This window comes from Bidens hawaiensis, unplaced genomic scaffold, assembly GCF_021521415.1.
Source record: "Bidens hawaiensis isolate Kalapana, Puna unplaced genomic scaffold, B.hawaiensis_p1.1 tig00020895_1, whole genome shotgun sequence".
Lineage (NCBI taxonomy): Eukaryota > Viridiplantae > Streptophyta > Magnoliopsida > Asterales > Asteraceae > Bidens > Bidens hawaiensis.
In genome coordinates, this window is record NW_027493219.1 from 94,033 (window position 1) to 112,529 (window position 18,497).

The window sequence follows — 18,497 nt, forward strand, 5'->3', positions numbered from 1 at the left end:
CAAAATATAACACAGTGTTTAGCAAAATATAACACATTGTTAAGCAATATCACACAATATCGAGGAAAAAAGACACAGTGACGGAAACAAATAAAAAACACACTGATAAACAAAAAGAAACAACGATATTTTTTTCTTTTGAATGAGGACAACGGTGGAAACATTTTAGTTTTTTTCTTTCTTTTTTTGATTTATATTTTAGGTTATGATTTTTTATTGGTTTTTTAAGTTTTTTTAAGGGTATTTTTATGCCACAAATATTTATCATCCTTCTTAGTTCTATGATACTTTGTAGAATAATTCAATATCATATAAAAGTTATTTTATCCTGTAATTTTCAATGGAATAATAGTTTTAACAATATGAATTACTAATGTTTTAATTCTTATTCAAATAAGGTTAGAAATTTTCATGTGCTAGAAAATTTTCATTTGATGGAATGCTAGAATATAATTCATCATTATTAAGAACTCAAAAGTTTGCTTTGGGTTTTCTCCGGATTGGAAAGCGAGTATATCATATAGCTTATTTGGAGGACTCATTAACCATTTAAAATAAAACCCTCAAAAGTTTGCTTAGGTTTGAAGTTAACTTGACGCATTAATGGATCTTCTGTATCAATTATGTCTTAATTATTATATTATATCATAATTACAAAATTGATTTGAAATAATATCTTGAAATCTTTTGTAAATCTTACGAATGACTTAAGTATTTCATAAAAGTCAGCTTACCCTTTTGTCAAAGAAAAAATGATTGATAAAACTAATTTCCCGTGTGATATGTATAATCAATTTTACTAAAACAATATAGGGTTTATTGCGATTTATGAGGGTTATATGAATAGTGTTTGTTGAGCTTAATGAATAAAGAAACCAAAGATTCAAGATGTTGTTTGAAAAACAATGAAAAACGAGTTTCCAGTAAACTTTGGAGTTTGGATACAATAATAATATGTAATTGCGATTGATATAATTGTTAATTTTCAGGTTTGTATTCTTCTATGTGAGAAATTAGCAAAAGAAAATTCAAGTTGTGTTTAAAACGGAGCTAAGATGTTAGAGATATCGAAGGTTTAAGTGGTATGTTTGTAGATTAGAAAGGTAGGAATATTGGAATGAAATAAGTGAAATTGATGAAATTTGACCAACATTAATGATGAGACGAACTTTCAATGATTTATAAACACTGCTCAAGAGACTTTATATACTTAAAAAACAGAACACACATTTGTTTCCAGCAAGATACAGCCATACAGGTGCTATTGGTTAAAATTTAAATCAGATTGGTATTGGTTTATAATTTACAAATATACTATATCAAGATTGATACATATGTAAAACATGTGATTATGTAAAAATATGTGTTCAGGTACATAAGTTTGTGTTTCCCTAACAAAATTGTTGCCTTCATGAAAAAAAGGTACATATGTTTTGACTTAAAAGTCCAAAGTCCACTGAATTCATATCCACTCAATTTTGTTAATATGTTTCTAAAATTATTTTATTGATAATTAAATAAATGACCACGTTAACTATTTTTTTTATTTCTTGCGTGTTTTTTTTCGGTCTCCGGCACATTGTTTGAACTTTGAAAAGAAATACTACGTTGAACAAGCGATTAACACCTACCTTTTCACACTTTTGACCCTATTCTTGTTCCTAGCCGTCTTTTACGAGTCCGGAAAGCCGGATCCATACTTGCCCCATTAGCATGCATATAACGGAGCAACCAGCCCCCTTCAACATCTCTCATAATGTGTTCCCAAGTTAGGAATAAGATCACAGCTTACCTCGCCACAAAGCGATTCAAATCTCCAAATTTGATGACTTATTAAGGGAAAGACGAAGTAAGAGCATGCTATTGAAGACGTTGCAAGATATGTCGGGGAGGCCGGAACCTGAGCTATAGTCCAGGAAGGTGGGGCCGTTGGAGCTAATGAGTCGATCTCATCAATCTCGGTAACTAATTAATTATTGCAATTAGAGATTGTTATTTGTTTAATTTGTTAGATAAAGAATGGTTTTTATTTAATAGATAAATAGAAGTATGTGTTCGTTTCTAGTTGTAATCAATTCTCTATAAATCCTAAAGAATTCATTTTAGGGTTATGAGATATTGATCTCGCTTTTGAGTTGTACTCTAGATCCATAATATTGTAGAGTTATTCCAAAAATCATCTTTTTATGTCATCGTGATTCGTTCGAGTTATTTGGTATGAAATGAATGTTGTATCAAGACCATTCTAAATTCACACACATCTAAACTATTTTATTTTTATTATTCATATTTATTATACATAAGTTATTTCTACGAAAAAAATTATGTAAATCGACTATTAAAATATATGTAACGAACATTTACATATATGTGTGAATAGTGTAATTGTTAGATGTAACAAACGTTCACATATTCAAGATTTGACATCTAACTTCTGTAAGTATTACAACTCAAGCAAACCCCTACCCTTGGATTGAAATGGTCAGATGATGGTGATCCCAATCCAAAAATCAGATCACACCTCCTCCTTTAATGCTGTCTTTATCTTTCATGTATATGAAAGTGAGTATGTGTAATAAAAGTTTTAAAAAATATATAGAAGCTGAGTAGCCAGGTTATTATCAACCAACTTTTTTTGGTTACTGTGATGACATCACTAATGTTTTTTGCTAGAGAGAATGTATTAGCTAAGATTTATTATTTATCATAGTTAAAAGACATAATTAAGTTATATTGTCTATATATAATTTGTACTTGAATAAACATTTGTCAATGATATATAATAATACCTCACAAATAACCAACTAATGGGACCAGGTAAAACGCAATTTACACCGGACAGGGACCCCTTCAAAAGGGTTAACAGTAGAAAAAAAGTGGAAACTTGAACCTAAAAATTCTGTTCGAGGAACTTAAACGCTTGGTACTGTTCTTTGTCTTTAAATGAATAATTATACAACTATTGAGATGGGTTCATGAATTTGTAATGAATTGGTATAAGTACCAGCATAAGGGTGGTGATGACATCAACATCTTCCACCAAATTGAACAAAGAACAAGAGCAACAGAGCTACATCTATATGAAGAGTTAGCATCTCACCATCAATGGTATGAATTCAAGTGAAAAACTTGGCATTTTGGCTTGTATGAACCCTTGGCAGCAGCCTGCTCAAACTTTTTAGTTGCGGTCTCGTTCTCTTCGAGGCTTGTCTGAACGAAAAACCGGGCCCACCATGACGCGCTCCGCATTTTAGCCTTCACAAATGTGTCATTTAAATAGTTATAGAAATATGTATAAAAATTCTAAAAATAAATAAGCAAAGCCCAAGCCCTGCACTTCAGCTCGTTATGATAAACGAGCCAAACCCAAGCCTATCTCATTTACAGCCTTAGGTCAACAGAACCTTGCCCTGCTGACCCGTACTACAAAGTGACCCACCCGTTTCAACCCAATCTTATATTCTTATTGACCCATCAACCACATTATTAAACTTGCTGCTTACCGGGCGTCCAAATCTTGATGTTTGCGGATTATTAGCCTTTGAACTACTAGGTTTACCTAAAAGACCCGAAAAAAACGAAACTCAGAATTCACAGATTAAACATTGATTCACCATTTATATAAACTTACCTGTAAATATAACAAGATTTTGAGCAGAAACCCTTGCCAAATCTGGAAGTGTTTTGTTAAGATATTTAGGCGATAAATAATCAACCGAATCAGAAACAATAATAAGTGAGAACGATTTAGCTCGATATGGCAAAGGAAACTTGATATCAGCAACCCGAACAAGACCCTTTCTCACAAGACTTCTGCATGCCACATCAGATTCCTCAATATCATAGGGTTCTACGCCCCATGCTTCAGTGTCTTTTTCTTTTGTTAGTTGTGATACTATCGAGCATGTGTCGGGCCCCACGTGTAACACTTTGTGCATACTGTCACCATATGTTTTCTTTAGTATTGGTATTGCCATATGGACATCATATGTGCAACTAGAGTCACCTGACGTTGGTTAAATTGTGAGTGGTTATATGATAAGAATGTTATTAAATACCTTAAAAGATTAAAAAGATTTTGAGTTTACCTTCAATCTTGCTAAATGTTTTATAGTCCCCGGATCCACCTGCATAAGGAATATGTGTATACATTTAGGGGTGTTTGCGCGATTTGAAGTAGGACTGTTCAAAAAGCTCTCGGCTTGTGGCTCGCTCGAAATCAGCTTGTTTGTTTGTAAACGAGCCAAGCCAAGGTAAACTAAGCTAAGCGCTGGCTCACTCATTAGGTTTGTTATGCTTGCTTGTCGGTTCGCTATGCTTGCTCGTTGCCTCGTTTAAATTAAAGCCCAAATTTTAATATACATAAACTACAACCCAAATTTTACGATATGTCGATTATGAATGTTGCAGTTTATCAATTATGCATCATGTATGTTAAAATATTCCTTTTCTTTGTGTATATATCAATATATGTAAAAATATAAAATGAACTTTTTAAGAAATAAACGAAAAATTTGAGGATATATGAACCATAACCCAAATTTTAATACATATAAATTATAAATTTGTAGTTTATTAATTATGCATGATGTGTACGTTAAAAATATTACAAAAAGATTTTCTATATGTATAAATACGTGTACAAATATAAAAGAATTTTTTTTAATAGAATTCTAGCTGGCTCGAGCTCTTTATGAGCCGAGCTCAACAATTCAGATCGTTAAGATAAGCGAGCCAAGCACAAGCCCAACCTGGCTCAGCCCGGCTCGTTTACAGTTCTCTTTGAAAGCAAGTATATGATAGTCAATACTTCAATAAACATAATCAGAGCACGAGTTGTATAAGATAGTGTTTTGATGTGTTTAAACTGTTTGAAGTTGTGATCCAAACACCCTCTTAAACCAAACAATCAAGAATCTAGATTAGTACAAACCTGAGCCTTTAAAAACATAGCCAATCACAAGAACAGTTCCCTGTATTATACAAAATAATCAAATCAGCTTTATATGTATATATTAAACCTATATAAATGAGTGATTATTAACTTACCAGTAACACAAGAACAATTGATACTAAAGGATTAGGTTTTGATTTTGAATGAAAAATCCCTCCAAGTGGATTACTCCCACCGCCCACAAACCGACGCGCCGCGTTTCCTGGCCTTCTTGACATGGCTAAAAACACTCTACAAAAGGTCAAACTTGACTTTTTAGAATTAAAAAATGAACAAGCTTTTCACCTAATTATCTCTTAATGTTTGTGTTATTATGTTATAATATATCAATATTTACAAAAAAGCATATATTTTTGTTAAATCAAAGTTGAAAAGTTAATTAATTTATGTTTATTTCTAATGTAGATTGACTAACTAGAGACTCATCATCATCATCATCATCATCGTACTCAGTATATCCCACCAACAGCAATGCTATGGTAGGGTCTGAGGAGGGTAAGATGTAGACAGCCTTACCTCTATCCCATAGGGATAGAGAGGCTGCTTCCGGTGAGACCCCCGGCTCGATAGTAGTTTTGCATCAAGCCTTGGACATAAGGCACATAGCACTCAATCTTCGGGACACCGGCTGATCGGTGCATGTGCCCTTGTCTTTCGGCTATCAACGCCACCACATGATGCCTGATTAACCTTCCGCCACTTTTAACGTTATTTTCACGAGATTAGTAAAATAACGTCAAAATTAGTGCAATTTTACTTTTGCCCACCCGAGGGTTCACACATATATACATTATATGCGCGCACCGCAAACAGGGCGTTTGACTGACTAGAGACTACTTAACTAAATACTAGCAACTGACTATCAAGATTCATGTTTTCAATTAACTAAGAGTTGAAAGTGAGACATAACTGAATCCACCTGATACAAAATCATGTCCATCTGGGTACACAAAAAAGACCAAATTTTGCAGTTTGGCTCATAAAGTCATAACAAATACTTTCCACAAATAGAAAGCAAATGAACATGAACCTCAAAACCATGTGTCAGAAAGATTCAGAAGTTGCATAAAGATTCAAGATTTCAGAAACCCATGAACACAAACCCATCAAAGATCACAAAAACTGATAAGAACAAGCAATTAATAGTACATCAAGAGTCTTGAAATGAGGAAACTTGGAGTAAAAAAGTACAAACCTTTGATGGATCTGTTAATGGGAAGTTGGTGTCATATTTGGATCTTGAGTGGGAGGAGAATTAAAGGGAAGAACAAGTTGGGGAAATCTGGTTGTTGATGGGCCATCTTAAAATGATTTGGATCTTGATTTCCATTGTCGGCAGTGTGGACTTAAAAGCTTTGTTTTTTTTAATAATAATAATATCATAGATTTTGACTGCTCATAATAAATTATTAAGTTGAGTTGATCTCATCTTACATGTGTCAACATTAAAGGTTTAAATACATGAAAACGAGTCAAGAAATGTTAAGAATATGTTAGTTATTTGTAAAAGTTTTTAAGGTTTTGTTTTATACTATTATTGTGATGATATTATATATTATTACATTTACCATGTAATTTCTTAGAGAATAAAAAATATTCAAAATAAGTTTATACTAGCTAGATCTACTTTTACCTGGAGATTGAATAAATGGTACTAGTACCATTATTAATCTGGTATCTACTTTTTAAGGTTTCGGAGTTTATACGGTACCGGTATTAGTATTTTATCCAATTTGTGCCTTTGGTACCGCACCATGCCAAGTATTTTTAGTACGGTACCCATTTTATAAAATTTTCGATGCTAGCATCGAGGTCATCCCTACTTATTAAAATTGAAAGTGACTACTAAACACATAATTCGACACAGAGACGATCAGTTATGGTGAACCAACTATAGTTGTTTTAGGCATTGACTGTAAAAATTGTGCAATTACTTTACATCTCCATTAATCAAGTGTATGGAGAGACAACAAGCAATTGCTTTGAGTCTTCACTCTATTTTTTTAACAACCAAGTGTATTAATTACTGGGGAACTCTGAAGACTTACCATCCTCATACAATTCATTTAACCCAAATTCAAATTTTTCTTGTAGTGATGCTGTCTATATTTTAGAGTGTGCATCAAACTTGAGCATAACCCAAAGAGAAAACCCTAAGGAAAATCTTATGAACACTACCAAAGTAGAAGTGGCTTTAGGCCTACGTTTTAAGAAGGCCCAAACTTTAACATTTTCATACTATATAAGTATAGGGGAATTTGGTGCTTTTGCAAAGTTAGAATGATGGCATGTTTAACTAAAGATTGCAATGAAACAAAGTGTGAAGACGAAATAAAGATAAGTTTATCTCTTTGGATTACTCTAAGGGGGAAATAAGGGATATTGAATAGAACAAATGGTGTCCTTTCTTTCTTTCTTTTCATTGGTTTCTTCTTTTTTGTTTCCAAATGCTAGCTTCTACCTAGACATTTTATTTATCTTTTATGTAAAACGTTGCGGTTCAAAAAAATCAAAATATTACTTACTTCCACTACCACCTTAGAGTTTCCATCATCAAATCATATGGTTGAACTGTTGAAATGAGACGACAGCATTTTGGTTGGACCGAACATATACAACTACGTTATTTGTTTCATGAAATAAATGCCAGCTTACATGTCAAAAGCCTTGGCCCAAGTGCAACCCCTAGTTTTGCGGCAAGACGTTATTAGTAGACCCATTGGTCATTACAAAATGTACGTGTCTTTAACTGCTATTTATATTTAAATTTTAATTGAGGTAACCTGTATCTAGATTTGATGAGTATGAAACTTTATTTTGCTTGTAAATTTTATATCTAGTGTTCCTGTTTCTTTAATAGTTTAATATGTTTGGAAAGATTTGTAAGATTTTTGAAACAAATTATGGAGTTAAAAGACTGTGTAGTGAATGCTAAGCCAATAATCACATCAGTAAAAAGGGGTGTTAAACACCACGCCATGGGCGTCAAGGGCACTTCCGTGTGAGTGTTAGCATGAGGAGAGGGAGAAGTGCATGTGAACTCCATCGATCAATCAATAAGAAATCTTCATTTAGAGGGGACGTCAAAACCATTACACACCAAAAATATCAGTTTCAATCTTCTTTTTTTGTCTAGACACTTTATGTTTCATCCACTTATTGTTTCAATCCATGGATTAAAATCGACATTTCAATCTCCTTCGTTTTTGTTACAGAAAGTCATAGAAAACTAATTGAACACGTAAATTAATTACATCAGTGGCGAAGTGTACGAAAACACCCAAGAAGGAGAGAGGCACGACATGCCTATATACAATTAGTTAACATCATGAAAGTGCTAAATACATACCAGGCGTAGTTGTCGTATTGAAGAGAGGAAAACGAGGGAACCCCCCCCCCCCCCTTACCACTATGTTATTTTTACAAAACTAGTTATTGCTGACTGAGACGTCACATTTTGCTTAGTTACCATTATGCATGATGTTAGTGTCTTCAACTCTAACTAATAAATAAAAATTATACCATAATATATTAATATCCCATTTCCCTAATCTTCACTTATTATGAAGTAATGAACAATGAACTCATTAAGTTCAACTGCTTACTTGCAACCCTCACCAAATCACACCAACACATCAAAACCCTCCAATTATTCCACCAAATCCACTCGTCCCACCATCTTAAACCAGACCAATACACCCTCTCCACCACCCTCACCTCCACCGCCAACCTCCGTGACATTCTTTCCGGCAACCAAATCCACGCACACGTCATCCGTACAGGCTTCAAAGCATACCCACATGTAGCCAACACCCTCTTATTCCTCTACTCTAAATCACAAGATTTAGCTTCAGTTAAACGTGTGTTTGATGATATCAAATACCCAGATGTGTATTCATGGACAACGTTGCTGTCTGCATGCACAAACCTTGGGGAAGTTGAGTATGCACGCCAAGTGCTCGATGAAATTCCCCAGAGAAACGAGGCGGTGTGGAACGCGGTGATCACGGGGTGTATCGATAACGAGTATTATGATATCGCGGTGGGGTTGTTTAATAAAATGCAGGTGTTGGGTATTCGGCACGATAACTACAGTCTTGCTAGTATTTTGAGCTTATGCTGTTCGGGATTCGATTTTGGTACCCGAGTGCATGCGCTCGTTATCAAGACGGGATTTTTAGTACGATCCTCGGTTACCAACGCGTTAATTACCATGTATTTTAACGTTGGAGACGCTGATCAGGCGTACAAAGTGTTTAATGGAACAGTACATGATCAGATTACTTATAATGCGATGATATCCGGTTTGGTTAACATGGGACGATATGATCAAGCTTTTAAGATGTTTAAAGACATGCTAAAAGTCAGTCTTGATCCAACCGAAAGGACTTTTGTGAGTGTTATCAGGTCATGTTATTGTGAACTAGCTGCCTTGCAGGTGCACGTGTGTACCATTAAAGCCGGTTTCAGTGACTTTAATTCTGTTAGTAATGCAGTTATTACCATGTATTCAAGTTGTGGTGACTTGAAATCGGCTCAAATGGTTTTCGAGACTTTAAAATATAAGGATCATGTGTCGTGGAACACCATGATTACATCGTATGCTCAAGAAAACATGTTTCGACACGCGATTTTGACTTATTTACATATGCAACAACAAGGATACAAACCAGATGAATTCACCATTGGAAGCTTACTATCAACGATGGATTCAATAATACATATTAATATGATACTCGCCACCGTGATAATAAACGGTCTTGTTTCAAAAACCGAAGTGTCAAATGCGTTACTATCGACCCTTTCTAAACACAATGCGATAAACGACGCATATACTATATTTACCGAAACGAGTTTCAAGAATTTGATATCATGGAACTCAATGATTTCAGGATTTCATTTAAACGGGTGTTCGATACACGGGTTGTGTTTATTTTATGACATGGTCAGTTCGGGTTTATCGCCCGATGTTTACACGTTAAGCATCGTTTTAAATGTATGCGCTAGCATTTCCGACTTCCGACATGGGAAAGAGATCCACGCGTACATAATAAAGTTTAACCATCACCACGAGACGTGTTTAGGAAATGCACTTATCGCATTATACGCGAAATGTGGTGTTTTGGATACGTCAATAAACGTTTTCGAGTCGATGAGTGACAAAGACGTGGTGTCGTGGAACTCGTTGATCTCTGCTTACGCGCAGAACGGGAGAGGCGAGGATGCGGTTTCGTGTTTCGAGTCAATGCAAAAGTCAACAGGAGTGAAAGTAGTACCAGATGAAACCACTTTCACTGCAGTGTTGACTGCGTGTAGTCACGCGGGTCTTGTGACTGATGGAATTGAGATATTTAACTCTATGGTGAATGAGTATGGTTTAGAGCCGAGGGTTGACCATTTTTCGTGTTTGGTTGACCTTGTGGGGCGAGCGGGGTATCTTGATGTTGGGGAGATGTTGATAAAGGGGGGTGGGTTGAGGGTGCATGGTAAGGTATGGTGGAATTTGTTTAGCGCGTGTGCGGCTCATGGTGATTTGAGACTGGGGAGGATAGTTGCAGGGTTTTTGCTTGATGGGGAAGAAGATAAGGCGGGCGTTTATGTGGTTTTGGCGAATATTCTTGCGGATTGTGGGTATTGGGAAGAAGCTGAGAGTGTGAGGAAGATGATGAGGAGTTGCGGTGGTGTTAAGCAACCGGGTTATAGTTGGATTGGGTCGTAGAATCGTGTATGATTCGTTGGAGAGTTTATTTATCTTGTAATAGTTCTGAAGTTAGTAAATTTGTTAATTAAAATTGATACTGATCTTGTAGCTTGCATGCTTTCTGTTTGATTCAACAGTAAAGTACTGATATTGATATACAAAAAGAACATTTTATCCAATACAGTTCTGAAAGGTCTAATGTGGTTAAATACAGACCCAAAATCAACGAATGAAACAATATTCATGGTTAAGAGTCACTCAGTCTGTCTGTCTTGTACTACAACCAAAGCACCAAAACCGACTCAACCCGACATCTGATACCCATCCATACTCGGTCGTGTTTATACCACATATTGCCAGGCCTCGTGTATAACCGGTTAGGTCCAGTTATCCTAACTTGCTCAGCCCTAGCTTAAGGTCCCAACCGGCTATGGATTCGAAGTCCCGAACAATGAACATGTGGTGTTTAGCTTAGAGTGTAAATCTCCATCCAAAGTTGAGCACATGGTAAAACTATTCAAATTACACACTAGTGTTACATCGTGTTATAATATGATCTCTGCTAAAAAAAACTTTGGATCCACACAAAACAAAACAAATGTTCCATAAGTCTATTATAATTAAGATCCCTCAAGATATAAAGTAAAATTCAACAATGCTACAAAATTGTGGTGGATTTTTACAATTTCCATGAAGGAATGACACCAATGAATATGAATCAAACTTATTGCTTCTTCTTTTTGGGCCCAAAATCCTTGCCTTAGGCTTTCCTCTTTGCCTGATCATGTCAAAAACAAAAACTTATAAACAAACATAACAAAAATGATTAATAAAATTAACAAAAAGTCAACACGTACGTCTGCAGAAAAAGTCTTAAGCGGATCACCCGCTTTCTTGAATCTGGCTTTTTGACCTCTGTTACTGTTATTATTACTTCTTCCCATCACGGCTCGGGTCAGTTTAACAAACTCGCTAGCCTGCTGAGTTTTCGGGTCGACCAGATATTCGGGCACGTCACGTAGATGAGGCGCAGGAGCTTTCTTGCTTAGAAGCTTGTCATGCTTCAATAGATCTTTCAAATAGAAAATAAATTATATATTATAACTTCTGATATAACGTGTATGATCAAAGTAGAGACAATTTACACTTTACTTACCTAAATCCCTTGGATTTTCTTGAAAATGAGCTTTCAGCCTGAACAAATAAAACAAATACTTTTGAGTTAATTATCTATAACTACTTATTTTTTTAAAACATGGTTAAAAGATAAGAAAAAAACAAGCTTGTCGGAATTGAGAATTTCGTTTCGAAGATCTTGAGCTCGGGCTTCTTTGACAGCAATTTTTGTCACACTCCTTGCAACATCCTGTAAAGTAATCATAAAATGAATACTCGGTTTGATTTTGATAAAATGCAAAATGAATATATCGACAATTACCTCAGCTCGATACCGTAAAAACTCAACAGCGTCTTTTTCCAAAAGCGGAAATGGAGCGATACATGTTAAGTCGGTATCTTCATTTTCTCCCAAATATAATTTAATATCTTCAAATACTTCCATCTCATCAGGAGAAACCTGTTTCAAAATCAAGCATTAAAGTCAACAAGTCAAAGAGACAAAAGGTGTTCAATAGTCAAACTGACTTACGATTGAAACAGATTGGCCCGTGTTAAATGCCCTCCCGGTTCGTCCGATTCGATGAACATATCCCGCAGCACTTATAGGCATATCAAAATTTATGACCTGTTGCAAAAAAAATATAAAAAATAATCAAGTGAAGAATATAATAGCAGATACATAGAACAAGGCTATTTCCAAAACTAGGGTGTAAACAAGCCAAGACACTCACAAGATTTTGATAGGGTTTGATATTTTCTGATTGTGATTGATTTGAGTTTATTAGAAAAGAGAATGAGTAAAACAAATAACCGAACGATTGTATTACAAAAGCATAAAGAAAAAGTTACAAGGATAATCCAGGGCTATGCTCTCTCTCCACACATCGGAGCCCTAACAAACTTCACAAATTCAATCCTGCTCACTAACACGTCTTATTCTTATTACTTATATGACCCCTATATTACACTTTGGCCACTTGTATTAATTTCCCGTTGACCCCCTTAAAAATAACTATAATATTATTATATAAATAAATAAAATGATTGGTTAGGAGTTCTTAAAAGTCCTAAAAAAATTTGAGTTCTGAAAAGACCCAGAAAATTTATTATATATAACAAAATGATAAATTTAACTTATAATAAATATAAATATTATGCCATACATACAAACTATAACAAAAGTTATAAACCACATTAGAAAATGTAAATAAATTACTCAATAAATAATAAAAAAAACCGAGCCAAGCTCAAGCTTTAGATATAAAGCTCAAATTGAGCTGAACTCGCTCTCTCATGAGTTAAAGAAACAGATCTCGGGTTTAGTCGAGTTCGGGCTCTTCTTGTTTCGTTTACACCCTAAACAAAAAGCCATCTAAAAGAAAATATGTACGCAAAAAAATACCGTATAAACGTTTTTGAAGTCTATGCCTCTAACAACACCAAACTCCATGTCCAATTTCCGCTTCTTATGTTTCTTTGACCTTTTCTTTTCAATCTGTTTATCTCCCTCAGTTTGTTCTTTCTCCTTCATTTCACTATCATCGGTTGCAATCAAATAGTCCAGCATTGAATCCCTGAGTTCAAAATAACACTGATATTATATTTATAAAAATAATTAAGTTTAAGAAAAACAGGCCTACGAGGATACCTCTAAAATATGTAGCCTTGAATTCACAGGCAACTCAGCATTTAAGACAGCAGATTTTATACCAAACTGTAAATAAAAGATTATGTTTTCACATTTGTCAACACGTAAAATAATACCTTGATTTCTAAGATAATCAAAATACCTGTTCAAGAAACAGTTTAAGTCTAAAACTTGTGTCGATAGTGTTAGTAAATATTAAAACTTTCTTCTGCACAAGATCCAGCTTCAAAAGTGCAAGAATGTGAAGAAGTTTATCGCGGTCACTGCATTGTATCCAAAATTGCTGAACGCTTTGGACCCGCAAGACACACCTTGATGAGGTACGTCTGCGCAAAGACCAACTGGTTCCGCAGGACCCACCATGCTCAGAGAGATGAAGACCTTACACGCAGTAAGCCAGCTGTTCACGCAGGAAAGTCTCCCTTGGTACAGTACCCGGCCTGTTCCCGCAGCTATGGGTACAAGCCAAGAAGGAAGGCTACCCGCACTAACAGTAAGGCTACACGCATAAGGCACTAACTCTTATACTTCAGCAATGTCACCTGAAGAAGGAATGAGCAAGGCGGGTATATTCCCGCCCAAAAGAGCCAGTCCGTACGCTTCTAGAAGATCTTTTGTACTATACCTGCCAAGGTATGGACAAAATAGACAATATCTGACCAAAGCAGCCCATGAACCAATCACAGGGTGACAGCTCACTGACAATAGTACGAGGAGGAGCACGCTCCAGTACAAAATGTCACTATCAGCCGCTGCCTACCCACCAACTCCCATCGTGGCACGTACATAGCCTGTAGTTGGTGGAAAAGGAATATTATACAGCTGGCCGTACCTGCTTGGAAACCTACCTTCGGCTATAAATACTCCAACACCTTGGAACGGTATCATCATCATATATCATCTGATATTATCTTATCTTCTCTAGCTATTTCTTTTAATATACACTTATATTCAGAGCAACCTAGTCTGATTCTCACGCCGGAGGGTGGTCACAAGGAGGAACCCCCCCTTCTCAGTGACGAGCTCACGGTGTCTGTTTTGCAGGACATCAGAAGAATAACCATCCGTGCATAAAAGCTAACCCTCGTGGGAAACTTCTATTTAACCCTAAGATTATCCGTAATTTGCCGGGGTCACTTAGTGTTTCTTCATTGGCGCCATCCGTGCATAAAAGCTACAACTAATTTTTCTCAGTTTTTTCAAAACCTCTGGAAAGATGATTAAGGTTACTCCGGTGCCAAGGCCAGCGAGTGACCAAGAAACCCCGATAACCAAAACCCCAGCTACTGGGGGGAACACCGGCGAGTACACAAATTTTACGAACACTACCCCGGTTACCCAAGCCGGGGCAAGTGTAGTAAACAATCCTCCCCTGGGATTCATTGATACCCAGGTGGAGAGGCAACAGACAAGGCTCCCCCGCCAAACACTTGATCAAGTGAAAGCGTGGGCGGAAGCACGTCAGAAGGAATTCCAAGCGGAGTTGGATGAACGTTTGCATTCACTCCAACAGGCTGACGAATTCGGAAGTACTCGACAACAGCTCAACACGAGCAATGATTGCTAGTACTTGGACGATGATTGGGAGGAGTCCGACAGCGACGCAAACCCTCGTCATAGGGCGAAAGGGAAGCGCAAAGAAACGGACTTCCAACCGAGAAGGAATTTTGGAGAAACCTTCAAACCGAGGAACGCGGGGGGAAACTCACGTGACTTCTCCAAAACCTTTAGACCGACTGTTGAAAATGCGGGAACGTCCAAGTTTGCAAGGGACATTGCGGAAGCAATCGCCCCGAAGAGTGCCAAACAGATGTCCAACATCGGCACTTATGATGGCATATCCGACCCAGATGATCACTTGAGCAGATTCATAGCGGGGGCAACCGTCAGCAACTGGACGGAACCCACGTGGTGTTATATGTTCCAGATGACGCTGGTCGGAGCGGCCAGGGCATGGTTTGATCGTCTACCGGTCCACCACATCTATGATTGGGCGAACTTCCAGCACAAGTTCAGCCAGCACTTCAGTCAACAGAGAAAATATACTGAAGAGCAGTGGACGATCCTCAACTGCGTTAGAGAGGAGGATGAATCTTTGCTAGACTTCGTCACTCGCTTCAACTCAAAGAAGCTGAGTCTGGGCACCATAAGCGAAGATCTTGTTCTCGCAGCTTTCATCCAAGGCGCCGAATACCCAAAGCTTATCCGCACATTGACGGGTAAAGACGGAATGCCATCCACATGGGATGCCATCATGACGGCAGCCAAGCGCTTTGTTGAAACGGAAAAGCAACTGGGTCGGAATCTTCCCCAGAGTACAAATCTCTACACGCAAAGGACCAGAGAAAACAACGTCCGGACCGCCCGGCAAAACAAAAAGAGGAAGCTAGGCATTTGGCAGTCAAGGGTAAACTTTGACACCTCATCCAGCTCTCGCCCTCTATTAGGCGGAAGGCATAACACGCACCCATCAAACCGAAACCCCCGATGGACGCTACTCACCAAAAGCGTCACGGAGATATTTGCCACCGAGAAACTCCCATGGCCAAAAGCTCCAATGATCCGGCAGCACCACAATGCTGATCAGAGCAAATCCTGTGACTTCCACGGGACAAAGGGCCACAACACCGAGGAGTGTACATCTTTGAAGGATGTTGTCGAAACATTCGTCAAAGATGGAAAACTTGCGCACCTCGTGGCATCAATCAAGAATGGAGGAAGGAATGATAATCGGTACAAGGGCAACGGACGAAAGCCTGTTGACATCAGCATCCACATGGTTCATGGTAACGTCAGAAGGAAACGACGAACGACAGAACCATGTGCGTGGAAGGAAGCTGAAGTGCGCTTCCCGCGAGTGCCAGGAGGGCCCAACAAAGAAGGCCCTATAGTCATCAAAAGCCAGCTGGGGCACTACATCACTTCCCGCACCCTTGCTGATAACGGCGCCTCGTCAACGGTCATGTACAGGCAGTTCTTCGACAAGCTAGACGACGAAGACAAAGAACGCCTGGAAACGATCTACGCCTCGATGGAAGGGTTCGATGGCAGCACAAACACCCCCTGGGTATCCTATCTTTCCCCGTCACTCTCACGGACGGGAAACATTCCCGCACAGAAGACGTGGACTTCGTCGTAATGAGGAAGCCACACCATACATACGACATTCTCTTCGGGAGAGACGGGATGGCAAGATTCAACGCCGTGGTGTCTTCAGTCCACGGCATGATGAGGTGGCCAACAGCTGAGGGTGTAGCGATGATCACCGGTATTCCCCAGGTATGCATCGCATCTATCTCATCTAAACCCAAACCAAAGATGGCCAAACCAACCATCACTGAACCAGAAGAATGGGCCTTCAATGGCAAATACCCTGACCAGGCTGTTACCATTGGTCCAACAATCACCAATCCTACACGCACCTTACTCAAACGCTTACTACAGAAAAACGCTGACATCTTCGCATGGACACCAGCTGACATGACTTGTGTACCTCGAAGAAAGGCAGAGCATAAGCTCAAGTGTGACCCGGCTTTTACGCCAGTCATACAAAAGCGCAGAGTAATGGGGGCGGAACAAGCTAACGCGTGTAGAACCCAAGTCAAGGAACTCCTTGACGCGAGCATCGTACGCGTTAGCAGATATCAAACATGGGTTGCAAATCCCGTCATGGTACCGAAATCTAACAAACAATGGTGCATGTGCATAGATTTCAAAGACCTAAACAAAGCATGCCCCAAAGATTGTTACCCGTTACCCGAAATTGACCTTAAGGTAGATTCGTTAGCACCGTTTCGCCTTAAATGCTTCCTTGATGCGTATAAGGGATACCATCAAATCCACATGGCCGTTGACGATCAGGACAAAACCGCATTTCGGACGCCCGATGGCACATTTTGTTATCAAATGATGCCATTCGGACTTAAGAATACCGGGTCCACATACCAACGCCTGATGGACAAAGAGTTTCATGCCCAAATTGGGAGGAACTTGGAAGTCTACATGGATGACTTGGTCATCAAAAGCCCTGAGCCAGAAGCGATGTTGAAAGACATCGAAGAAACTTTCAACACGCTCAGAAAGATAAACATGAAGCTCAATCCGAGCAAGTGTTCCTTTGGGATGGAAGAAGGGAAGTTCTTAGGAGTCATTGTTACTAAAGATGGCTTCAGAGCGAACCCTGAAAAGGTCGAAGCCATTATCAAAATGGAATCACCTACTACCATCAAGCAAGCTCAGACACTGAATGGACGACTAGTCGCACTTAACCGCTTTTTGGCAAACCATGCGGATAGATCGTTCCCATTCGTGTCAACATTGAGAAAGTGTTTAAAGAAAACGCACTTCCGCTGGACACCAGAAGCGGAAGCAGCTTTTCAGGAAATTTGGTCACGCTTGATCGAACTCCCAACGCTCACAGCACCAGAAGCGGGGGAGGAATTAATCCTATACCTTTCCGCCACAGATAGAGCAACCGGGGCAGTCCTGCTAGTAGAGCGAAAAGGCATCCAGATGCCCATCTACTATGTTAGCCGCGTCTTAACAGACGTAGAAACCCGGTACTCTACTTTAGAAAAATTAGTCTTAGCGCTTGTACAGGCTTCACGCAGGCTAAGACGATATTTCCAAGGTCACCCAATCACCATTCTCACCAATTTCAAACTTGCAAACGTTCTAGGCAAACCCGAGTTGTCAGGACGTCTAGCCAAATGGGCAATAGAATTGGGAGAATACGCGATAAAGTACAAACCAAGACCAGCCATAAAAGGCCAGGTCTTGGCCGACTTTATTGCAGAAGTCCCCGCTTTGCGGGAGAAAGAGTGACAGGAGGAGGCTCAGCCCTCTCCAGCACAGGACATTGATGATGTCTGGCGACTCTACACTGATGGAGCAGCCAATAACGAGGGTTCAGGCGCAGGGTTGAAACTAACCAACCCAGCAGGCCAAGAATACACTTACGCTATTCGACTGGATTTTCCAAGTACGAATAACGAAGCGGAGTACGAAGCATTCTTGGCCGGGTTGAGAATTGCGCGTAAGATGGGAGTGAAAAACTTGGAAGCCCACGTGGATTC

General features: G+C 38.5%; 2 protein-coding genes, 1 long non-coding RNA gene and 1 pseudogene across 3 annotated transcripts; 1 reads left to right on the forward strand and 3 right to left on the reverse strand.

Moving 5' to 3' along the window:
* Positions 1 to 2,972: 2,972 nt before the first annotated feature.
* Positions 2,973 to 6,331, reverse strand: LOC143562040 (putative pectin methylesterase CGR2). Its single transcript, XM_077049963.1, has 7 exons — positions 6,150 to 6,331; positions 5,050 to 5,185; positions 4,934 to 4,973; positions 4,089 to 4,127; positions 3,632 to 4,006; positions 3,504 to 3,559; positions 2,973 to 3,255 (listed from the first exon to the last, which is right to left on the reverse strand). The coding sequence occupies exons 2-7, from the start codon at positions 5,170 to 5,172 to the stop codon at positions 3,103 to 3,105; spliced, it is 786 nt and encodes a 261-aa protein (XP_076906078.1). The 5' UTR covers positions 5,173 to 5,185; positions 6,150 to 6,331; the 3' UTR covers positions 2,973 to 3,102.
* Positions 6,332 to 8,521: 2,190 nt separating this feature from the next.
* Positions 8,522 to 10,797, forward strand: LOC143562033 (pentatricopeptide repeat-containing protein At3g49740 pseudogene; annotated as a pseudogene).
* Positions 10,798 to 11,225: 428 nt separating this feature from the next.
* On the reverse strand, positions 11,226 to 13,334 carry LOC143562034 (DEAD-box ATP-dependent RNA helicase 16-like). The gene is made up of 7 exons (XM_077049960.1): positions 13,177 to 13,334; positions 12,304 to 12,399; positions 12,094 to 12,231; positions 11,939 to 12,021; positions 11,812 to 11,849; positions 11,513 to 11,727; positions 11,226 to 11,433 (listed from the first exon to the last, which is right to left on the reverse strand). The coding sequence occupies exons 1-7, from the start codon at positions 13,303 to 13,305 to the stop codon at positions 11,416 to 11,418; spliced, it is 717 nt and encodes a 238-aa protein (XP_076906075.1). The 5' UTR covers positions 13,306 to 13,334; the 3' UTR covers positions 11,226 to 11,415.
* On the reverse strand, positions 13,329 to 13,703 carry LOC143562035 (uncharacterized). Its single transcript, XR_013140408.1, has 3 exons — positions 13,565 to 13,703; positions 13,423 to 13,488; positions 13,329 to 13,348 (listed from the first exon to the last, which is right to left on the reverse strand). It is a non-coding gene; the product is annotated as an uncharacterized LOC143562035 (long non-coding RNA).
* Between the last annotated feature and the right edge of the window lie 4,794 nt (positions 13,704 to 18,497).